Source organism: Haliaeetus albicilla, chromosome 8 (genome assembly GCF_947461875.1).
Source record: "Haliaeetus albicilla chromosome 8, bHalAlb1.1, whole genome shotgun sequence".
NCBI classification, from domain to species: Eukaryota; Metazoa; Chordata; class Aves; order Accipitriformes; family Accipitridae; genus Haliaeetus; species Haliaeetus albicilla.
This window is the reverse complement of record NC_091490.1, coordinates 24,850,914-24,869,656: the sequence shown is the minus strand read 5'-3', so window position 1 is coordinate 24,869,656 and position 18,743 is coordinate 24,850,914. Positions and strand designations below refer to the sequence as shown.

Genomic DNA, 18,743 nt, shown 5'->3' with positions numbered 1-18,743 from the left:
CATCTAGCCCATGAGAAGCACTACTCTCCTCCTCCCTCCTGGTCTGTCCCAGCATGCAAAAAAGCAAAGAAGACATAATGCCTTGCTTGTGCACCTCTGGAAGTTATATACCTCACTGGACATAGATGTGTTTTATATATAAGGTAAATTCCTCTTCCTGCTTCACACAAAGGGATTAAAGCTAGGCTTTGTTGTTGACCCTCTTCACATGTCACATCTTCAAACATTGCTTATGAACTGGACAGCTTTAGGCCCCTTGCATTAAGAGAAGTGACCAGTAACCACCAGCATTCCCCAGCCAGCCAGTAGCAGGGCTTCTCAGCACTCGGGGAAATATTTTTTGGTACATGCTTGATTTTATTTGTGCTTGGAAATAGCACAGCCTCAGACTTTGTGCTTTCTCTGACCCTTGGCTGAGCTTAATCCTTTGTTTCTCAATTTCATACACTTCCACCTTTCTTCTTTAAGTATATTAGGGGTAGATTCCTCAGAAAGGTGGTACTAAGTGTACTTCCATGATCTGATACATCTTCAAATGAGAGAAAAGACTCTTCATTCTCTTTACATACCTTAGAAACTCTTTTGGGTTCACCAATTTCAAAACACAGTGTTTTAGTGGAGACCTTGTCAAATATGCAGTTATTTAATAAATAAATTTTAAATGAAAGAGTTAGGATTGTGGCTGCTGCTGGATGTATCAGTGCAGGTGATTCCTACAGCTTTTAAGTGAAAGTAAAAGGAATAACCCATGATACTCTATTTGCCTTGCTGTTAATGGGTTAGTTTTGTAACTTTTTCAGTGCGCAGCCTACAATATGAATTGTGATCTTTTAGGCTTTTCAAATTTGATGGGATAAAGTGGTGTTCTCAAGCAAAATGACTGACATTTTTGCCCTTGGGGAAGCACCAGAAGTTAAAAGGTTTATGCATTTTACAGTAGGTGACCTTCCAGTATCTTGTATTTGAATTTGGAGAATGAGATACAGTTTCTTCCCCATAATTATTTCTTCTGGAATCTTTAAAAGCAATCAAAGCCCCTTCCATACCTTATGAAGGATGACTGATGATGTCATTGTGTTCTGGAATAGCATCTCATGCAATATGTCTGTATTTCAGGAAAAAAGGGCTAAAACTATTGCTGTACCATAGGATGTAGCTTGTATCTCCTTGCTAAGTTCTCTCTCTCTCTCCGCTCCGCCCCCCTCCCCCCCCAGTTGCTACAATGGGAAAAAACTTTGTGGTAAAAATTACTCTGTGTGTCCAAATAAGGTTTCTAAGTCATGCATATCTTAAGGTGGTATACTGGCCCTGGGAAAGCAAATGGCAAGCAAGTGTGGAGTTGAGCTAGAAGAGCTAGAACACGATTTTATTTCTGGTATCTTAACTATCCCTTTTCATAGAATCATAGAAACATTTAGGTTGGAAAGGATCTTTAAGATAATTGAGTCCAACCATTAACTAGCACTGTCAAGTCCACCACTAAACCATGTCCCTAAGTGCCACATCTACATGTCTTTTAAATACCTCCAGGGACGGTGACTCAACCACTTCCCTGGGCAGCCTGTTCCAATGCTTTGACAACCCTTTCGGTGAAGAAATATTTGCTAATATCCAATCTAAACATCCCCTGGCACAACTTGAGGCCATTTCCTCTTGTCCTATCACTTGTTACTTGGAAGAGACCAGTACCCACTTCACTACAACCTCCTTTAAGGTAGTTGTAGGGAGTGATAAGGTCTCCCCTCAGCCTCCTCTTCTCCAGACTAAACAACCCCAGTTCCCTCAGCCGCTTCTCATAAGACCTGTGCTCTAGACCCTTCACCAGCTTTGTTGCTCTTGCTCTCCTTTGGATGCACTCCAGCACCTCAATGTCTGTGTTGTAGTGAGGGGCCCAAAACTGAACACACTATTTGAGGTGCGGCCTCGCCAGTGCCAAGTACAGGCTTCCCTAGTCCTACTGGCCACACTATTTCTGATAGAGGCCAGGATGCCGTTGGCCTTCTTGGCCACCTGGGCACACTGCTGGCTCATATTCAGCCGGCTGTCAACCAGCACCCCCAGGTCTTTCTCTGCCAGGCAGCTTTCCAGCCACTCTTCCCCAAGCCTGTTGCGCTGCATGGGGTTGTTTGTGACCCAAGTCCAGGACCTGGCACTTGGCCTTGTTGAACTTCATACGACTGGCCTCAGCCCATCAATCCAGCCTGTCCAGATCCCTCTGTAGAGCCTTCCTATCCTCAAGCAGATCAACCTTCCCTCCCAACTTGGTGTTGTCTGCAAACTTGCTGAGGGTGCACTCAATCCCCTTGTCCAGATTGCTGATAAAGGTATTAAACAGAGCTTTCCCTGAAGAAAGGAGGTATACTTTACAGTTTTAAGCAGAGTGTTATTCTGTGGAATTTACCTACCCTGGAAGGAAATCCTCTGTGGGCAGATGGGGCTTTAGACTCCAGTTCTCCCCTGGACATGCTTTTCAACGTACATGGACAAGACACCCAGCTCACAGGCCTCCTGTTTTGTCTAGAGCATGTTAGTCCCCTTGATGGGTATGAAGAATTTAAGTAATAACAAGTCATCTGGGATAACTTGTTAAAATTAAGATCTGATATTTGCACAGCCATAATTCTTCGAATCTATTTTTAGTCTTCAGTTTTCAGAAATGAGTGGATTTTCCCTGTTCTGGCAAGTGTGCTGTTTTGTTTATCAGAGTGATGGAAGGCTCAAGATAAGAGAGGAGTTATCTGAGGCTTCCTTGAGAGACGAGTATGTCTTTCTACTTGAAAGGTACAGCAGTGTTTTCATACCCTGTATGTTTTCTTACTAATTATCAAAACAATTAATTAAAAAGGTGCTATAAGGAAATACCTTATTTTATATAAACATACTTTATAAATACATTGTATCCCATTGATTATGAAATTGTCAGCATGGGTGATTATGGTTAGACTTCATTAATAAAAAAATGGAATTAGTTATCTTAAACCAAAGCAACTTCTCTTTTATCTACCTGCATATTGAACTGTTCTTTGAGAAGTGCATGTGCATGGTTAATGATTGGTTTCTCCTGCAGCATAGTGTCTTCTAGCACAAAAATTTGCTTGTCTGAAAACATTTTAATACTTCCTCCAAAAGTTCTTTTTTATGCCTTATGAACTGGTTGGCACCTGTGATTAATTCTTAGTATTCCTAGCTTTTTTGTTTTCCTGATAAATGACCAATGAGACAATGTTACTGTTTTCTTGGGGCCCATCTGCTCATGACTTTAATTTGTGTTTAGATTAGAAATTATTAGCCTTTAGCATTGATTTCAACTGTACACTGTTGCTGGTCTAGGTTTCGCATACATTCACAGAGCTCAACTGTTTTTTCTAGAGGTGAATTTCCTTTTGTTTCTGAAAACAAAAGGAAGAATAAAGGGGAAAGCTCCAGGTAGTTACCGAACTGTTATCAAACTGTACTGATCATTCAGATCATCCTTTTAAGCCTTCCTGTGGTGAACATACAGCCAGGGCAGCAGTACTGTCTCACTGGTGGACATGAAGAACACACAGGAGGACAGACCACGAGTGTGAAATGACTACAAGTGATTAGTGATGTGGGGCTTGTAGGTAACCTGAGGTTTGCGTATTGATCTATGTCAAGGAAGAAGTTGGAGAAATAGATACAAAATGGATGCTAGAATCATACAGCCCTTCCAACATGTGGAAGACCTAATAGCATCTGACCCTTTCATGCAAACACTGAACACAGAGAAATTGTGCAATGAGAGAAGGGCGGTGGTTGAGAGGAGGCCTTTTTATGAAAAATGTTGTTACGTATTATATTACATTAATCTGTAAATTACATGCAGTGTCATATATTTCAGTTTCTTGTGCATCCTGTGTGTTGATGGCTATTATTGTTGTGCAGGCTTATAGGTGCATTCTGAAATATTAGCATCAGATTTATTTGGTAAATTGATTTTTTTAGATGAGATATAACCTTAATTTATGCTGTTGTTGATTTGTTAATAAGTCATTCCTTGTTCTTTCACATCAATAATAATAATAATAATATCATTTTTTCCCTTGCTAATATTTTTGACTGCTATATATCTGGTGCATGCAGATGCATTACTCATGGTTTCCCTGTCCTCATCTCATTTCTTCCTGCTGTAATGCTCTTTGGAAAGTAAAATTAAGACCTTCATTACTTAAGAGGCAGAAATACTCAGTTCAAACATGTAGATGGCCCATCTTCCTCTAATGCTCTCTTCCTTCCTGTAGTCCTTATCTGCCCATCCCCAAACAGGCCATTGCTCTTCCGACTGTGTGCAGGTCTGTTTTCTCTTTTCTTTCTGCCCTGAGTGGCAGTAACCACTCTCTGGGCCACCTCTTTGCCTCTGTGACTGGTCGACTGACCAGCTGGAGCCTGCAGCCCGACTGCTGCACCTCGGCTTTCCAATCAGCAAGGCAGCCGGGCCTGGGTTGGGCTCCCACCCAGCAGTGTAGCTGTGTACCTTGCAGGGTGCCTTCATTGAAGTAACTGCTTCTGATATATGTTCTTGTACTTTTAGGACAGCTAGTTCGAATGCAGACTTGCTGAAATGGGAGGAGGCAGCTTCTGACCTTGCTTTCTGGAAAGGCTCAATTTACAAAGGATGTGTTGAGTTCTGACCCCGCGCAGGCTGTGCAAGCGCAGTGTGTTGTTTTGAACTTTAGCTTTTTCTATTAGAGTGAAATATATTGTCTGCTGGTATCACACTGTTAAATTAATTTTCACTATTTTGTGCACAATTTATTTAAGATTCCATTGGACAAAGCAGGCATCAGGCATTGAGGTTTCATAAGATAAAATTATTTTGCACTAACCACATCACGGTTACTTTGTAATGGGATGTAAATTGAAGTTGTGCATCTATATTACTCTTCTACTTTGCTGTTCTGAATAAATAGTACTTCAGAAATCAGTAGAGAAACGTAACTCTTCTGTTTCATTGCTGAAGTATGTGATATCAAGAAATATCTTGGAGAGTTTCCTAGTTGTTGAATGTGCTTTGGGGTTAGTAACTTACAGAGACTGGAACCCAGATCTCCTGCCTCCAGGGCAGCAAGACACAATACCATTCTGGTTACAGGTCCCTTATGTATATTGGGATGCTGTTTACATCCCCTGTTTTGTTGACCCCACTCTGGCACATAATTGGGAATTTTGACCTGAGTAACTGTAAACACCTGTGAGAAAAACCTTTGACTTTCTTTTACTTGTCTGAGGTATATGTGTGGCCTGTGGTTTAAAATTGCTAAACCTGGGCTTGCGTGGAAATGTCCTTTTTTTTTATGCCTGTAAATGTTCTTCTGAATCAAAAAGAATTAATTTTTCCAGGATCTCATGATATTTGGGAACCTGAAATTACTTACTTGAGGTCATGCAGCAGGTAACTGGCAGGACTGAAAATCAGTGTGTGTCTTCTAATTCCTGGCGTGTTGCGCTGCTGGCTGGGCCCACATTCTAGCTCTGCTGAAGCAGAGAGGGACAAATAATGTCAATGAAGCTGAGCAAAAAAGAATATAAATTTTTTTTCTTGCTGCCCTCTTTGCTACTTTGCGACTTTTCGGTTTTGAAGCAGTTGGAGGGAGAGGCACAGAGAGGTGCAGCTGTGTCAGAGTTTGTTTTACTAAAAGATCAGTATATTTTTCAGTAAAAAAATGCCAAAGGAATAAATTGCATTAGCCTTCCTGCTGTGTGTGGTGTTGCCCTTTGAAAGGCTTAGTGAGGGAAAGGTGCCCAGTTTAGGAGCATCTCTGGGAGAGATGTGCTGTGGAGCCTATGCTTCTGTCCTGGGAGGTCCTTGGTGGGGATCAGAGGGGTCTCTGTTTCCCAGGATGTCAGGTGCCAAAGCTATGGTGCCTCTGCTGTGTCAGCCTAAGCCCCTTGCTCTCAGCATGCATTGTGTGCGGTCGCTGGCTTGGAAACTTCTGGGAGATGCTTTCTTAATGTTTTCTTTGTCTTCTGTGGAAAAAACCCAAGGTTTGGGACTTCTGTGTAGGTGGTTTGCTAAGTGACTGGAATATCTTTAGTTGTACAGACTAATACTAGAGGGGACTCATAACATAAATGCCAGTGTAAAGGTTGTTTTCTGTACTCTTTTTTTTCCCTGAACATGGCTATTGGGTGCTAAAACATGAGTGCTTCATGATAGAGTGAAAATCGCAGCCGATCAGAGGTTTATTAGCTGTTGGAGTAACACAGATCTTTCTGTAAACAACCTCTTAACCTGCTTTTTGTGTTTTGTTCTTATCAAAAGTTTAGTGTTGACTTTTAAGGTTTGGTATGTGAAAAACGTCAAAACATTGATTTTTCAGCTCTATGCTGCCTGCCATAGACAAATCAGGGCTGAATGCATGTGGGCCAGCCTCTAAAATTTTTTTGTTGTTGATTCTTGCTCACATGGAGGGCCCTCGGGACAGATGGCCCCTCGCTGTTGATGGTTCGATTACGGTGATCACCCACAGCTTCTGAGGAGTGCGAAGAAAAGAAATTGCTTTCTTTGTCAAGGTGTTTTCAATTCAATTCTCACCCATTAGCCCTGTTTGGTTAAGTTTTGAATTACTCCATCAGGTGACTGATGAGTTTATTCCCCCCCCCCCCCCCAATGGTATTAAAATGGATCTGGTATAAGATGGAAAGCAAAGGCAAAAAAAGATTTGTGCTTATTGATCAGTGCTCCTTCATCTTTATTCTGGTTTAAGGTATCATGAACAACCAAGTTAGAAAAGAACACTGAATCAGAATAAGCTACAAAAAAAAAAAAATTTAAAAGGTATTTTAACTATTTTAAATCTGTGAACTGTTTACACATACAGCAAACTATATGTGTAGGCTGTGGCTAATCAACGTAGTTAATGGTTTTAGAGCTTTGTGTAACTGAGAATGTTTATGATTGTTTTAATTTAATTAGTAGCAGATTGGTATGTATATAAAATTTTGAAATATTGTCTGATATAACCAAAGTTTTCATAGTCAGATGTGTTTCAGTTATGGTGCTGTAGATGTTCTGAGGAGTAGGAAACAGCCAGGCCAGACCCCAGTTGTCAGTGCTGCTCTACTTCTGTCGTTTCCTACCACAGCCAGTAAGCAAAATGTGAAAGATTTGGATTTCATACAGACATTAATTGTAATGGGAGACTGAAAATGGGATAAAGATAGAGAATTTGAAACTATGTTTTTGTAGCGTACAGTTATATTCATTCTCTTCCACACATAAGCTGAGTATCACTACACAATCCCAAACCTTGTTTCACAGTGATACAGTAGTATGTGTATTAATTAATTGAAATGTCATAAATAATCTAGAATAAAACAATGAACAGAGAATCTAACCCCTTCTTCCTGTAGCTGGCCTTGGTTGCAGCGACAGTGTCAATGGGGTTGGCTCTGCAGAGCTCACCAAGCCCCAGAGTGGTAGGTCTGAGCTGATGGAGAGGAGGAAGCAGGCTAAGGACTGGGCGAGAAGTGCTCTTGGTTTGGGTTTTCTTGTGTATATTTTCATGAAGGTCTTCTGCCTTAGTACAGATGTATGCTAGTTTAGTGTTCACCAGGACAGATGAAAAGCTTGATTCCTGTAAGTATTTTGCATTCAGAAGACATTGATGGAGTCTGTATTATGACACAAGATGAATGCTGGATTGTGAATGATGTTTGGTAATACAAGCGATGGTGCTTTCACTGCTGCTGGAAACTCCCTAAATATCAGAGATGGCCCATTTCAAGAACCATAGTCTCCCTCACGATACAAATCAGAAGTGCTTGAATATGAAGTCAGTACCTAAGGCAGTACTTTTCACACATTTAAGCTTATCACTGCCCTCGGTTCCTGTACCTGCAAAGAGCTGCTGTTTGAGTTTACCTTCCTTCTCCCCTGTGCTTGTGGAAAGCAGGGCCTCCGGGAAGAGGAAACGAAATGCAGTCCAGCCTGTGATGCCTCAAGAATTGCCATGTTGCCAACTCCAGTTTCAGCTTTGCTCACAATAGTCTTGTGGGAAAGGAGGAGGTGTGCTTGTGGGGGGAGACAACCTCATCCCACAGGCTGGTCACTGCTGCGTGTGCTGTGTCTAAACCCAAGAACAGCCTGGGGTTTTGCCTAGTGGCTCAAAGAAAATGTTCCTCTTCCATGTGTCTGCCAAATAGAGAAGAACACTTAGATAGCAAGCAGGGTAGGAAGCAAGGATGGAGGGAAGGAAACGCAGAAGATGACAGAATATTTTTCTACCTTCGTGCTTTCCACATGAAGAATTTTATACGCTTAAGTTTTGGGGATATTTTCCCCATTTGGGAGCAGTTTGTCTAAAGGATTTGGCTGAGGACAATATTAGTGGAGGATGTTGAAAGCAGCATTTGTCTACTGAGGTACTAAATATGTATCATAGAATTACAGAATGGCTTGGGTACTAAATATATATAATAGAATCATAGAATGGTTGGAAGGGACCTTTTAAAGGTCATCTAATCCAACCCCCTGCAATGAGCAGGGACATCTTCAACTAGATTAGGTTGCTCAGAGCGCCGTCCAACCTGACCTTGAATGTTTCCAGGGATGGGGCATCCACAGCCTCTCTGAGCAACCTGTGCCAGTGTTTGACCACCTTCACTGTAAAAAATTTCTTCCTTATATCTAGTCTATCTATAGAGTGCACTTTATAATCTGGGTAATGATATTATATATTCCATGATAATGTTACATACTCCATTATTCCAATGTATTATGTATTCCAGTATTGCTCTGGTGTAAAAAAGACTGTTAGTCTATTGAATCATCACATTTTACTGCTTGTGCTAGTTGGTATTTAAGGCAAGGGGCATAATTTGCAGGGAAGTCCTGCCCTCAAATATTAAACAGTGTGGCTGTGACCAGGATGTGCTCCTCACCAGTGGAAAGTGGAAGGAATGTTGTTGCACTGTTTAGGCAAGAAGTGATGTAAATAGATAATATTATATCTTCTCTGGTCAAGAGGGAGTTCCCCTGCAACATTCATTTTTTCTTGAAGAAGTAAGAGGACTGGAGTAACTTCTGCTTTGAAAAAAAATTACGGAAGTGTTAAGTTTTTGGTTAAATTTTTTACTTATTTAATTTAATTTAATTTTTTTAAGCATGTAAACTGTAATGTAAGATTTCTTTTTGTATTCTTTTTTAAAAATGCCTGCCACAAATGGCTCGAATATTATTGTGTGTTTCCTGCAACCAGGCAGTTTCCTCTACAGGGTCACATATAGCCCTGGTTTCATGTCCAAGCTGATACCAAATTTGTATTTCTTGAAGGGAATTAGGAAGCAGTAACTCAGGCATCCATAAGATACTGAGATGTAGTCTTTGTCATGTGACAAAAGCTTTTTAATTTTTCTGTATGCAGTCTGTGTGGGTTCCACAAAACAAACATAATGTTTTAGCTGGTGAGATTAAATGTTTGTCTCTAGTCAGACATCACTAACATGGGAAAGCCAAGTGATGGGCCATCTCCAGTATGCTTGACTGTGCAGGACATTTGCTTCTTCCTAATTTACTTAGTATGTATTGCTTGGTAATAATGTACTTGAACTTTTCTAGACCTTTCTCAAAATCAATCTTGCAGCATTGATACAGGAAAATGTCACAACATTTTTGAAGAACTTTAAGTCCTGTACCTTCCTTTAAAACAAACAAAACACTGCACAATGTGTCTGTTTGCAAGGGGGTGTAGTGAGTTAGTTTTTCATCCTTACAGGGCAGGATGTAAAACTTGTATTTAGTTGCAAAGGTGGATGACCTTAGTCTTAATTGTTTTCAGTTATTGTTCATTTCATTAGATCACTGCACAGCCCGTCTTGTTTAAAATTCTTTGAACTAGAGACCCAGTGACAGCAGAACAGAAGTATTTTGTTTTGTAAACCTTCCTCAAACGTTAGCAATGGCTTAAGGCATATATGGTGCTCACTTGCTTGTTCTTTTGCTACCTTAGTTCTTAGATACTCGTTTTCATGAGCTGTAATTCACTCACAATTACAAGTTAAAAATAGGAAAATTAAAAATAACACTGCAGCTCCAAAAGGCATATAGCTGTTGCCAGACTTTACAAGCTCATTCTAAAGACTTAGCAGGTAAAAGAAACTCCTGCTTATCTTGTGAAGAGACCAAAGAAGGCTGAACATACTCATTTTATCTGTGCACTATCTGTGCAATGAACTCTCACCCTGATTAAGGTTTTATCCTGAAGCATGGCTAATAGCATTGCAGCCAAAAGGACCCTTTCTTTCTGTCCCTAGTTAGCTGAAATGACTTACTGCTCTGTCCTTCAGCGGTAACAAATTCTTGGGCAAAAAGGGATTGACCTGCAGCTCTGAAGGAGGTGGCAAACTGTGGCTAGAAGTTTTAACCATCTACTTGCTCATAAAAGGGAAAAAGTAATTATTTCCTACTTTGAGTGTGTTACAGACAGGGAAATTGGAAAGATCAGAGGAACTGTCAGGTCCAAAACCTGTAGTGCTGTCAGACAAAGCCCTGCATCTCTACAGTATGGTAGGCTGAGCCTTGCAGGTGATTAGGTGGAGAGCAATATTATATTGCGCACTGTTTTCACATCCTGGATTTTCTGAGTAGCTTGAGGAACTGTTATCACATACTTTAAAAGCAGAAGTACTTGAAAATATTCTATGGTAAACTTTACAATCAGTAATTCTATTGCATGGCTTTACAGTGTGATGTACACATGTCAGATTCGCACATTTCAATACAGACTGTGAGCTGTTAATGCTTTGACGAGGTAGTAATGACCTGCATGTAAAAGCTGTGGAGTTGTCGTGAGGTTGTAAAGTTGCGAGTAGCCGACTGAGCTGGACCCGCTGACTTCAAATGCGAGTTGTGTTTGCATGGAGTAGAGAAGAGTGTGGTGTGTGTGGTTTTTGTTTAAAGACCGAGTGACTCTTACAGTTGTGGTTTGTATCTTTGTTTTCCCATGTATGAGAAACAAAATTCTGAATTTCCACAAACGTGGTGTGAGCACTGGTATCCTGAAACCATTTAGTAAGTTACATGTCTGTGAAAAGATGCAATTAAATTCCAAGCCACTTGATAAGTCCATGAGTAATTTGGGTTACTTATAATTTGGGGCATTTTTAAAGCATAAGTCCTACAGAAATTATTTTAAACTGTGATATGGTTTTCAGCTTACTTGAAAGCCTGCCCAGCTTATGTTCAGCTACAGTTAAAGGCAGTTTCCTTAGGAAAGGCTTCCTTGCGGGAGGAAGACGTTTTCATCCTACCTGTGAGGAGTCAGTCTTTGTAATTATGTTTCTGAACCTGGCTGAAAAGTCACTGATACAAAAATCACATTTCTGATTTGCAAATATGCAACCACGACAGGCGACAGCTACTGAACCGAGGCAGGCTACTAAAATGTTATTTTCCATTTTCCCTTTCTTAAAGGGCAGTATTTAGTGTGTGTTTGTTGACACTGTTGTCATGTAGCTCACACTTTATATGAGAAAAGGTAAAAGGAAAAATGTTCAAAGTCACACATTCTAAATACCTCCTTCGATGCCAGTGAGAGTCAGGTACCTTCACTGCCTAAATAATTTTTCAAAATGGGCTATAAGCTTTGCAATCAGTTGAAGACAAGGCAGAGGCCACTGGCGTGGGGAAGGGAAAGGGAGACACTGGGCTCCTGCGTTGTGGCCACGTTGTAGCTTATTTTGAAAGGCGAGTCCAGGTTCAGCACCTTGCTCAAATGTGCTGCTGAGGATACTGTGTAAGCACTTAGAGACCCAGAAAAATCTCAGTGTATTAATATATAGCAGGAAAAGCTGGCAAATGTAATTCCTGAAACTTGTTAACATTTTTCTGTAACTGACATGGTTGTAAAGTGTCAATACTTAACTCTTAAAGTTGTCAGTGGTCAAGCACTCAATATTATCGGTCTTTAGGTGGAAATAGTTGACTTTCCAGGGCAACATACTTGTTTCGGTGCAGCAGTTTTTTGCCTCATGTTCATTTGCTATTTGCTGAAGTAGCAACTGTTTGAAACTGTGGTGGCAATTTAGGAAGGCCCATTAGTAGGTAAAGTGTGAGTAAAGAAGTTGAAGGTGCTGGATTGTTAAGATTTGGTATAATTTTGTAAATAGATTTTCTTTTGCTTTCATGAAAACTCTAAGAGTGTGGTTGCATTCTGCAATAAGCTTTCTGTAGAATAGTTAAAGTAAGAACAGACTTAACGGTCCTGTAGAATTTTCTTTCAGCATTCCTTTGATGAGCAGAAAATACATGGACTACATGATTTGCATAAAAGTGTACTTTCGAGTATTTTCTACAGTGGCACACTCATTTGCATATTGTCTTTAATCTGACAGGTTTTAAGTGCCAGAGAAGTTAGTGAGTGTTCCTTAGTTTCACTTTTTTTATGAAGTTGCTTCAATGTATTTTGTCCTTGTTCTTTCTTTTGATTACTGATGCTTGGAAAATACTGTTAACTCCCTTCTTCCCCTCTTTTCCACGGCATCTTGCTCTTCCTCCAGCTGGTGGCGGGTGCTCCACTTTGATCCCCCAAACCTGGGAGTTGAAGACCACTGTTGCGCTCAGATCTTCCTGACAGCAGTGCCTCCCGTTCCCACTGCACCTCTGGCACTTCATGTATGAAGCTGTTAACAAGCAGATTTTAATATAATATACAGAAGTCTTTTTTTGCAAGAAGTAATCTTTTTATGTGAATGCTGTTTTTTTCATTAGATGGTTTCATCTGTGAAAATGCTTGGGTTGCACGTTACAGTTCATCTCTGATTTTGTTTCTGAATCATTGTTGTAGTAATAAAATACTATATTGATACAAAAGCATCATTATAATTACTGTTGCAGGTTTCTGTCAAATTATTTTAAGTATGTAGCAGATTTTTGCCTTTGAACAATAGCAGTATTAAAAACTTGGTTTAAAGAACTAATTTTTTATTGCTGAAAACTACTTATTCTAACAAAAGAAATCCTGCTTATTGCTTAAATGTGTGTTTATAAAGCTGTTCACTGAGATAATGATATATCATTTCAGCTTTATTAATTGCATTCTCGTGTTCACATAAGAAAAACAATCTGGAACTTCTTTTTTTTTTTTTTCCAGACAAGAAAGGAGAACTGTCTGCAATAAGCTTTACTTTGCTGCCTTCTGTTTCCTCACTGCATTTCTTCCCCACCCCCATAACTCCTGGCCCCAGTCTCTTCTTTCCACTCTGCACTGACATCTTTTTTCCAATGAATATCTTTACAGCATCAGAGAAAATATAGCTGGAGGGATACTGAGCAGTCATCTAGTCCATTCCTCTGTCCCAAGACATGACCAACTCTGCTTGGCGGTCTTTTTGTCTGTCCTGCTCCATAAAACCCACAGGGCTGAAGATTCCTCCTCTCCAGGCAGAATATTGAACTACTCAATTAATCCATTTTGTTTTACCTTAGCTGTGTTTTTGTGTCTGAAATTATTCTCTGTTGCTATCAAGAGAATTACCTGAGATGATGTTTCTCAGCATGTATTTGTAATTTCTGTTCCATTACCAAATTGAATGTGCGCTAATTAGTTTATCCTGTTGTATTTTTGGGTGATGTTTATAATCTGCAAGCTTAATGATTGAGAAGAGTATTTTCAGAGTATATTTACTGAATTTTTGGGGAAGTTACGACTCAGAGCTTTCTCTTTATTTTTTCATAGTTCCAAATGCACTACTCTAATCTACTCTGTCATGAGAAGTAGTACCTTTATATTTTCTTAGATTTGTTACAGAAGTTAAAATGTGTTAGAAGTGGTTTTCCTAAAAATACGGATGATATGGTGTATGAAATTACTGCTATGGGAATAGATTTTTGGAGAGGAATTACCCTGAGGGTATGCATATGTTTTCCTCTTCTCTTAGTATGTGTCATAGGTGCCTGCATTTTTCTTGTGGAGCAGTTCTAGATTGCAACATTCTGAATACTTTTGTTTTGCAGCATTGCATGTGACTCACTTTCCTCTTTGTATCAAGTACACTGTACTCTTAAGTCTTGATCCCTCAACAAACCTTTCCATGCTTGTCTCTCTTCTGACTTGTACTAAGAGTTGCATCTGCTTCTAATTGTTGTCCTCAGGGACTTAACTGGTTCTTTCTGAATCTTATTATGAAAAGCTTTCTTTTAAAATATGTATAGGCAGACTTAAATGATCACAAATGATGCAAAAGTAGTCAAATAAGTCAAGTGTCACAAGTTATGTCCAGCAATGTGTGCCTGAGCTGCAGCCTTGCAGCAGTGCGAGATTTGCACCTGGGAGATGTACTTTTCCAATGCTGTAGGATATTTAGCAAAGGAATTTTCAAGCATTACTGGCACATCCTAAGATGTACTTCTGTAAGAAATGTCTGTCCTGGATGCAGCAGGCATAGGAAGAAGTGATGCTTGTACGTGCATCTATCTATTTACACATGCAACGCACAAACTATCTTATGTGTGCACTTAACGATTTCCTCTTACTACTACATTTACTTAGAACTGGCACAGTGTGTTTGTCCCAAGAAGTCTGTTAGAAAAAGAAAACAAGGAGGAACTCAGTAGTTCCTCAGATGGCTATAGCAACAGCTATTTCTGAGTGATTCTCATGGTCTCACCCATAAAATAAATCAGCATAAAATTGCCCGATCAGATGGAGTATCTGGAAAGTAATCCTCAGGGAAAAGAAAATTCGGTCTTTGTAAATCTGAAATAAAGTGCATAAAGTTGCAGAATTGCATTATACTTTCTCTTTTTATTTCTAAATCAGTACCCTTTTGTTTCTTCCTTTGCAGCACTTGTGAGAAGTTGCCACAAAGATGTGTCAGATGCTGCCTGAGCCTAACTCTAAAAGCAGAAACAAACATAATATTTTGAAAAAAGCCCAGTCCCTGACTTGGATAATTATTATAAAATCGCAAGGCTTTTTATAGGTGATGGGGTTTGGTTTCAGAGAGTGAAGGCATAAAAAGAGTACAGTAACCTTTCTGCTTGAAGCACAAGTCACATCAGATTTTCTTACTTAATAAATGTATGGTGAGTACTTACTAAAATAACCAGTTAAAAGCCAGTAATAACAACTGCAAAACCCAGCTCAAAGCAGTTGCGCAAGTCTTGGAGGCGTGTAATTTTTGCTGAAAGTAGCACTGAATGTTTTTCTTGAATTCAGTTAGGGATATTTTTTCAAATGTTGGCCTTTTTTTGTTTTCATGAAGGAGTACTAAGAGCATTATTCTGCCTGTTTAGATCACGTGAATTTAATTATCCTCTCATGATGTAAATATCCTTTCATGATATGAAAATAAATGTCATTATACCTGTAGTTAAGTGAACTGGAATTTACTTTAGAGTTGTATTTATCATTTCAAGTGAGACCAGAGTAGGACGAGAGAGCCCTAGTATGAAGATAGCAAGCTCAGCAGGGTGCTAAATTATAGTCGTAGGTTTTATATCTGTTAGCGTATTAGGCCACTAAAGAAGTTATTGGAGCTGTTGATCTTGTTGCCAGTAGATAAAGGGTGCTCCTGTGAAATGCTGTTCAGCTCTGTTGGCACCTCACTGAGGCATGAATTTTTTGACCCCAAACCCCAAGTTACCTAGAGCCAAGTTTTGCTTAATTCTGAGATTGTGCTTTGATCCAGATTGTGACCTTTTAAAAATTATGCTTGGAGGTTTTGCTATTGCGATCTGCTTCCTTTTTTGAAGCCTGGCAGGTATACTTCCACTAAGAACAGTGAAAGAAATTACATTTCTTTCTGATTTAGAAGTTTATACATTAAACATTTTACAAAGTATCAGAAAACCCCATGATTTTGTTAGCGTGTTGCTAAAGCATTCAATATACTAAATGTTTCTCATGTAACTGTACTTCACATCTGCCAAAATAATCTGCCTGGTTTCATTGCTATGAAGAGGCGAGCTTGCCAAGTCCGCTCCTCCCTGGTGATGCTCCGTCAGCCTGCCTTACAGCAGAACGTTCCGTGCACCTAGTCGCAGGCAATAGCTTTCAAGTTTTCCAATAGAAGCAACCATAAATGGTACAACAAGACTTGGGAAGTTCTGAACAAGAAATAGGTGATAAGAAACGGAACTAGAGGCGGCTAGTAAGCAGCTTGTATTTCATGAGGTCTAGCAAATGCTTAAGGCTGGATTGCTGCTGGGTGGAGCAGTCCCACTTTCTTCTCACCACAACTCCCCACTCCCTGTTTTTTCTTCCTTTTTTTCTAGCACAAAACCAACAGTTTTGGGGAACTGATCTAGTTGACGCTGACCTGAAAAATTCCAGGCAGTTGGTGTTTGGTCTTGGTCAGTTCCCTCATCTAGTTCAGTGTGTAGCCATGGAAGAGTCTGCACCAGCAGGAGAGAGACGATGGTATGGGATCACCAACGAGTAGCTGGTAGTGGGAGTGCAGTGAGATTGCTCAGTTGTAGAGAAATTTATGCTTGAAATGTTTGTGGATGTATGGCTTAGCTCTTTTAAGGTATTTTTTTTTTTGGATTCTGCACAATTGTCAGTGGTTTTTAGTAAGTAATTTATGAATTACTTAACACTGAGTATTTGATATCTGTTACTGTGCTTGCTGCTCCTTAAATTTATCAGAGATCACTGTTGATATATAATTACTTGCTTTTTCATGATACTAAATTGGAATAAAAAAAGAGATCCCTTACAGTATAGGCACTGAGATATTTAAACTCTTCCTGTATCTATCTGGTCGTTACACAAGTGTGTTTGTGATTTAAACAAACACAAAATAGAGTGGGAAGAAAGCCTCTGTTTTAAGTAACTGTATTTATTGGCTTTCATATTTTTATAAACATACCATCTCATCTCTTGTTTCATGTCTGCCTCTGAGAGTTCTTGCTCCCCATAATAGATAGATTCCTTGTTCAAAATACATACACTTTCATAAATAATAGCTGCAGAACCCTCCACAGATGTTCTTAGGAGCAGAAATGTGCTTGTCCAATAAGAAGAGTCAAATGGCAACATTTTTATCTAAAATCTCAATTAGATTTGAATTAGATTAAAATCAGGTCTAAATTAGGTTGAGTTGATCGACAAGTTGAATTTTGCAACACGTTTGAAACGTGTATTCCACTGTTGGCTTAACATCTGGCCCTGGGTGAAGGAGGGATGCTGGCTTCAGTCTCCAGCTCCTTGAGAGTGGGCCAGCAGCAAATGCGGGTGCAGCAGCTGCGTGTTGAATAGTAGGATTTGAAATCAGCAGCTGGGACTGAAAATACCGTCAGTGGCGCCTCCCTTTCATTAAAGCTTCAATTTGCAGCAGCAAACATACGTGGGAGGATGAAGAAGAGGAGAAACCTCCATACTTTGCCAAAAGTGGAGAACCCTCTGGTTCTGATGTAAAACGTAGCAATAACAAGTAAGTTTCTGATTTATCAGACAGTGCTAGTGTTAAAGACTGAAGTGGAAATCTGAATACGTTTCCCAGATCTTGGCTCCTCAGAAGACAGGAATCCCAGCAGCTCCCGAGGTAGCCAAGAGGTTGCAATTCTCATCAGGCAGTGTCCCCTGGCACTTACCAGCAGGTTTCTCTGTTCGTTTTCCTGTCCTCTGGCATCCAGAGCTGTCGTCAGCAGCGTGGTCAGCGGCTGGGGGTATCTGCTTGATGTTGGCTAGGGCAGGAGCAGAAATTGGAACGCTCTCCCACTAGTCCAGGCTTTGGCACACCCCTGGGTCTCCCTTGCAGGAAGATGGTAATTTTGCTGTTAGCACATGGACAAATGCTGCTGCTAATCTGTTGTTTAGAAGTGCTGTGAAGCTTCATGGGTGTTTGTGGTACAGTTTAATGGTAGCACCTCAGGAGGGTTTGGTATCACAGGAGACTAAAAGGTTTGAGGAGGGTGAAGAGCCTAATTTGTTTTTTGTTGAAAGGTTATGGTTCAGGTCATTGTTAGGTGCCTTCAAAATAATGTTAATTGTAGACTAATATATAGCCTAAATAACACTGGTTATGTTGATAATTAACAGTTTATAATAGGTTAATGAAAACTTTAAGGTATTATTGAAATGCAGATTTTAAATGGCTCTGAACAGAAAAACTCAAGCCTGCTAGCTCTTCTAAACTCTTTCCTGAGAGTGCTGGTTACATTGGTACTATCTTTAAAATCACAGATGACACTTTTCTATACCTCATAGAGATCTTTGTTTTCCCCTTATCATTTTACATCTCTTTTTTTCCCTTGGATTGAAAGAGGTTTTGTATCACTTTATTTCTTAATTAAATTAAAATGTGAAAATTGAACACATGCTTAAAAAAAATGAAGTACTCAAAGGCTAAAAGAAAGAGTTGAATATGAAAATAGTTCAGTACATTATAACCTGCTACCATATGTAAAACAATAAACATATAGTTTCATAAATATGAAATAAGTGTTTTTAATAATCCAGTATCTTCCTTAGTTTTTAGATACATTTTTACACTTGCCTCAAAGCTTGACGCTAAGCTGACCCTCTCTTTAATATTAATGTACTCTGACTGTAATACTCTGTTCCTTTGCCTCTGATTAATGCTGTCTGTCAATTATTTACAGATCCAGTGGTACTGTGGAAGTTCCCAGAGGACTTTGGAGACCAGGTTGGAAACATGAGATTGAACTTTTTTTTATGTTAGAATAATAATAAAAAAGCTCTCCTATTCAGCTGTGGAGAGGCAAATGCTAATGATAGTGGGGAGGAAGTCTTCACCCAACTGGTGGCTTGGTGATT

At 39.7% G+C, this 18,743-nt stretch overlaps 1 protein-coding gene across 8 annotated transcripts in view; it reads left to right on the top strand.

Annotated features, from left to right (window-relative positions):
- DENND1B (DENN domain containing 1B) overlaps positions 1-18,743 on the top strand; it is a 171,892-nt gene that overhangs the window by 26,137 nt on the left and 127,012 nt on the right. For all 8 annotated transcript variants that reach the window (XR_011325803.1, XM_069789372.1, XM_069789370.1 and 5 more), the window contains exon 3: positions 18,569-18,612. Coding sequence is in view for 7 of the 8 variants with exons in the window: in XM_069789372.1 (XP_069645473.1) it covers positions 18,569-18,612 (44 nt within the window). In the remaining variant the exon portion in view is untranslated. The remainder of the gene's footprint in view (positions 1-18,568; positions 18,613-18,743) is intronic.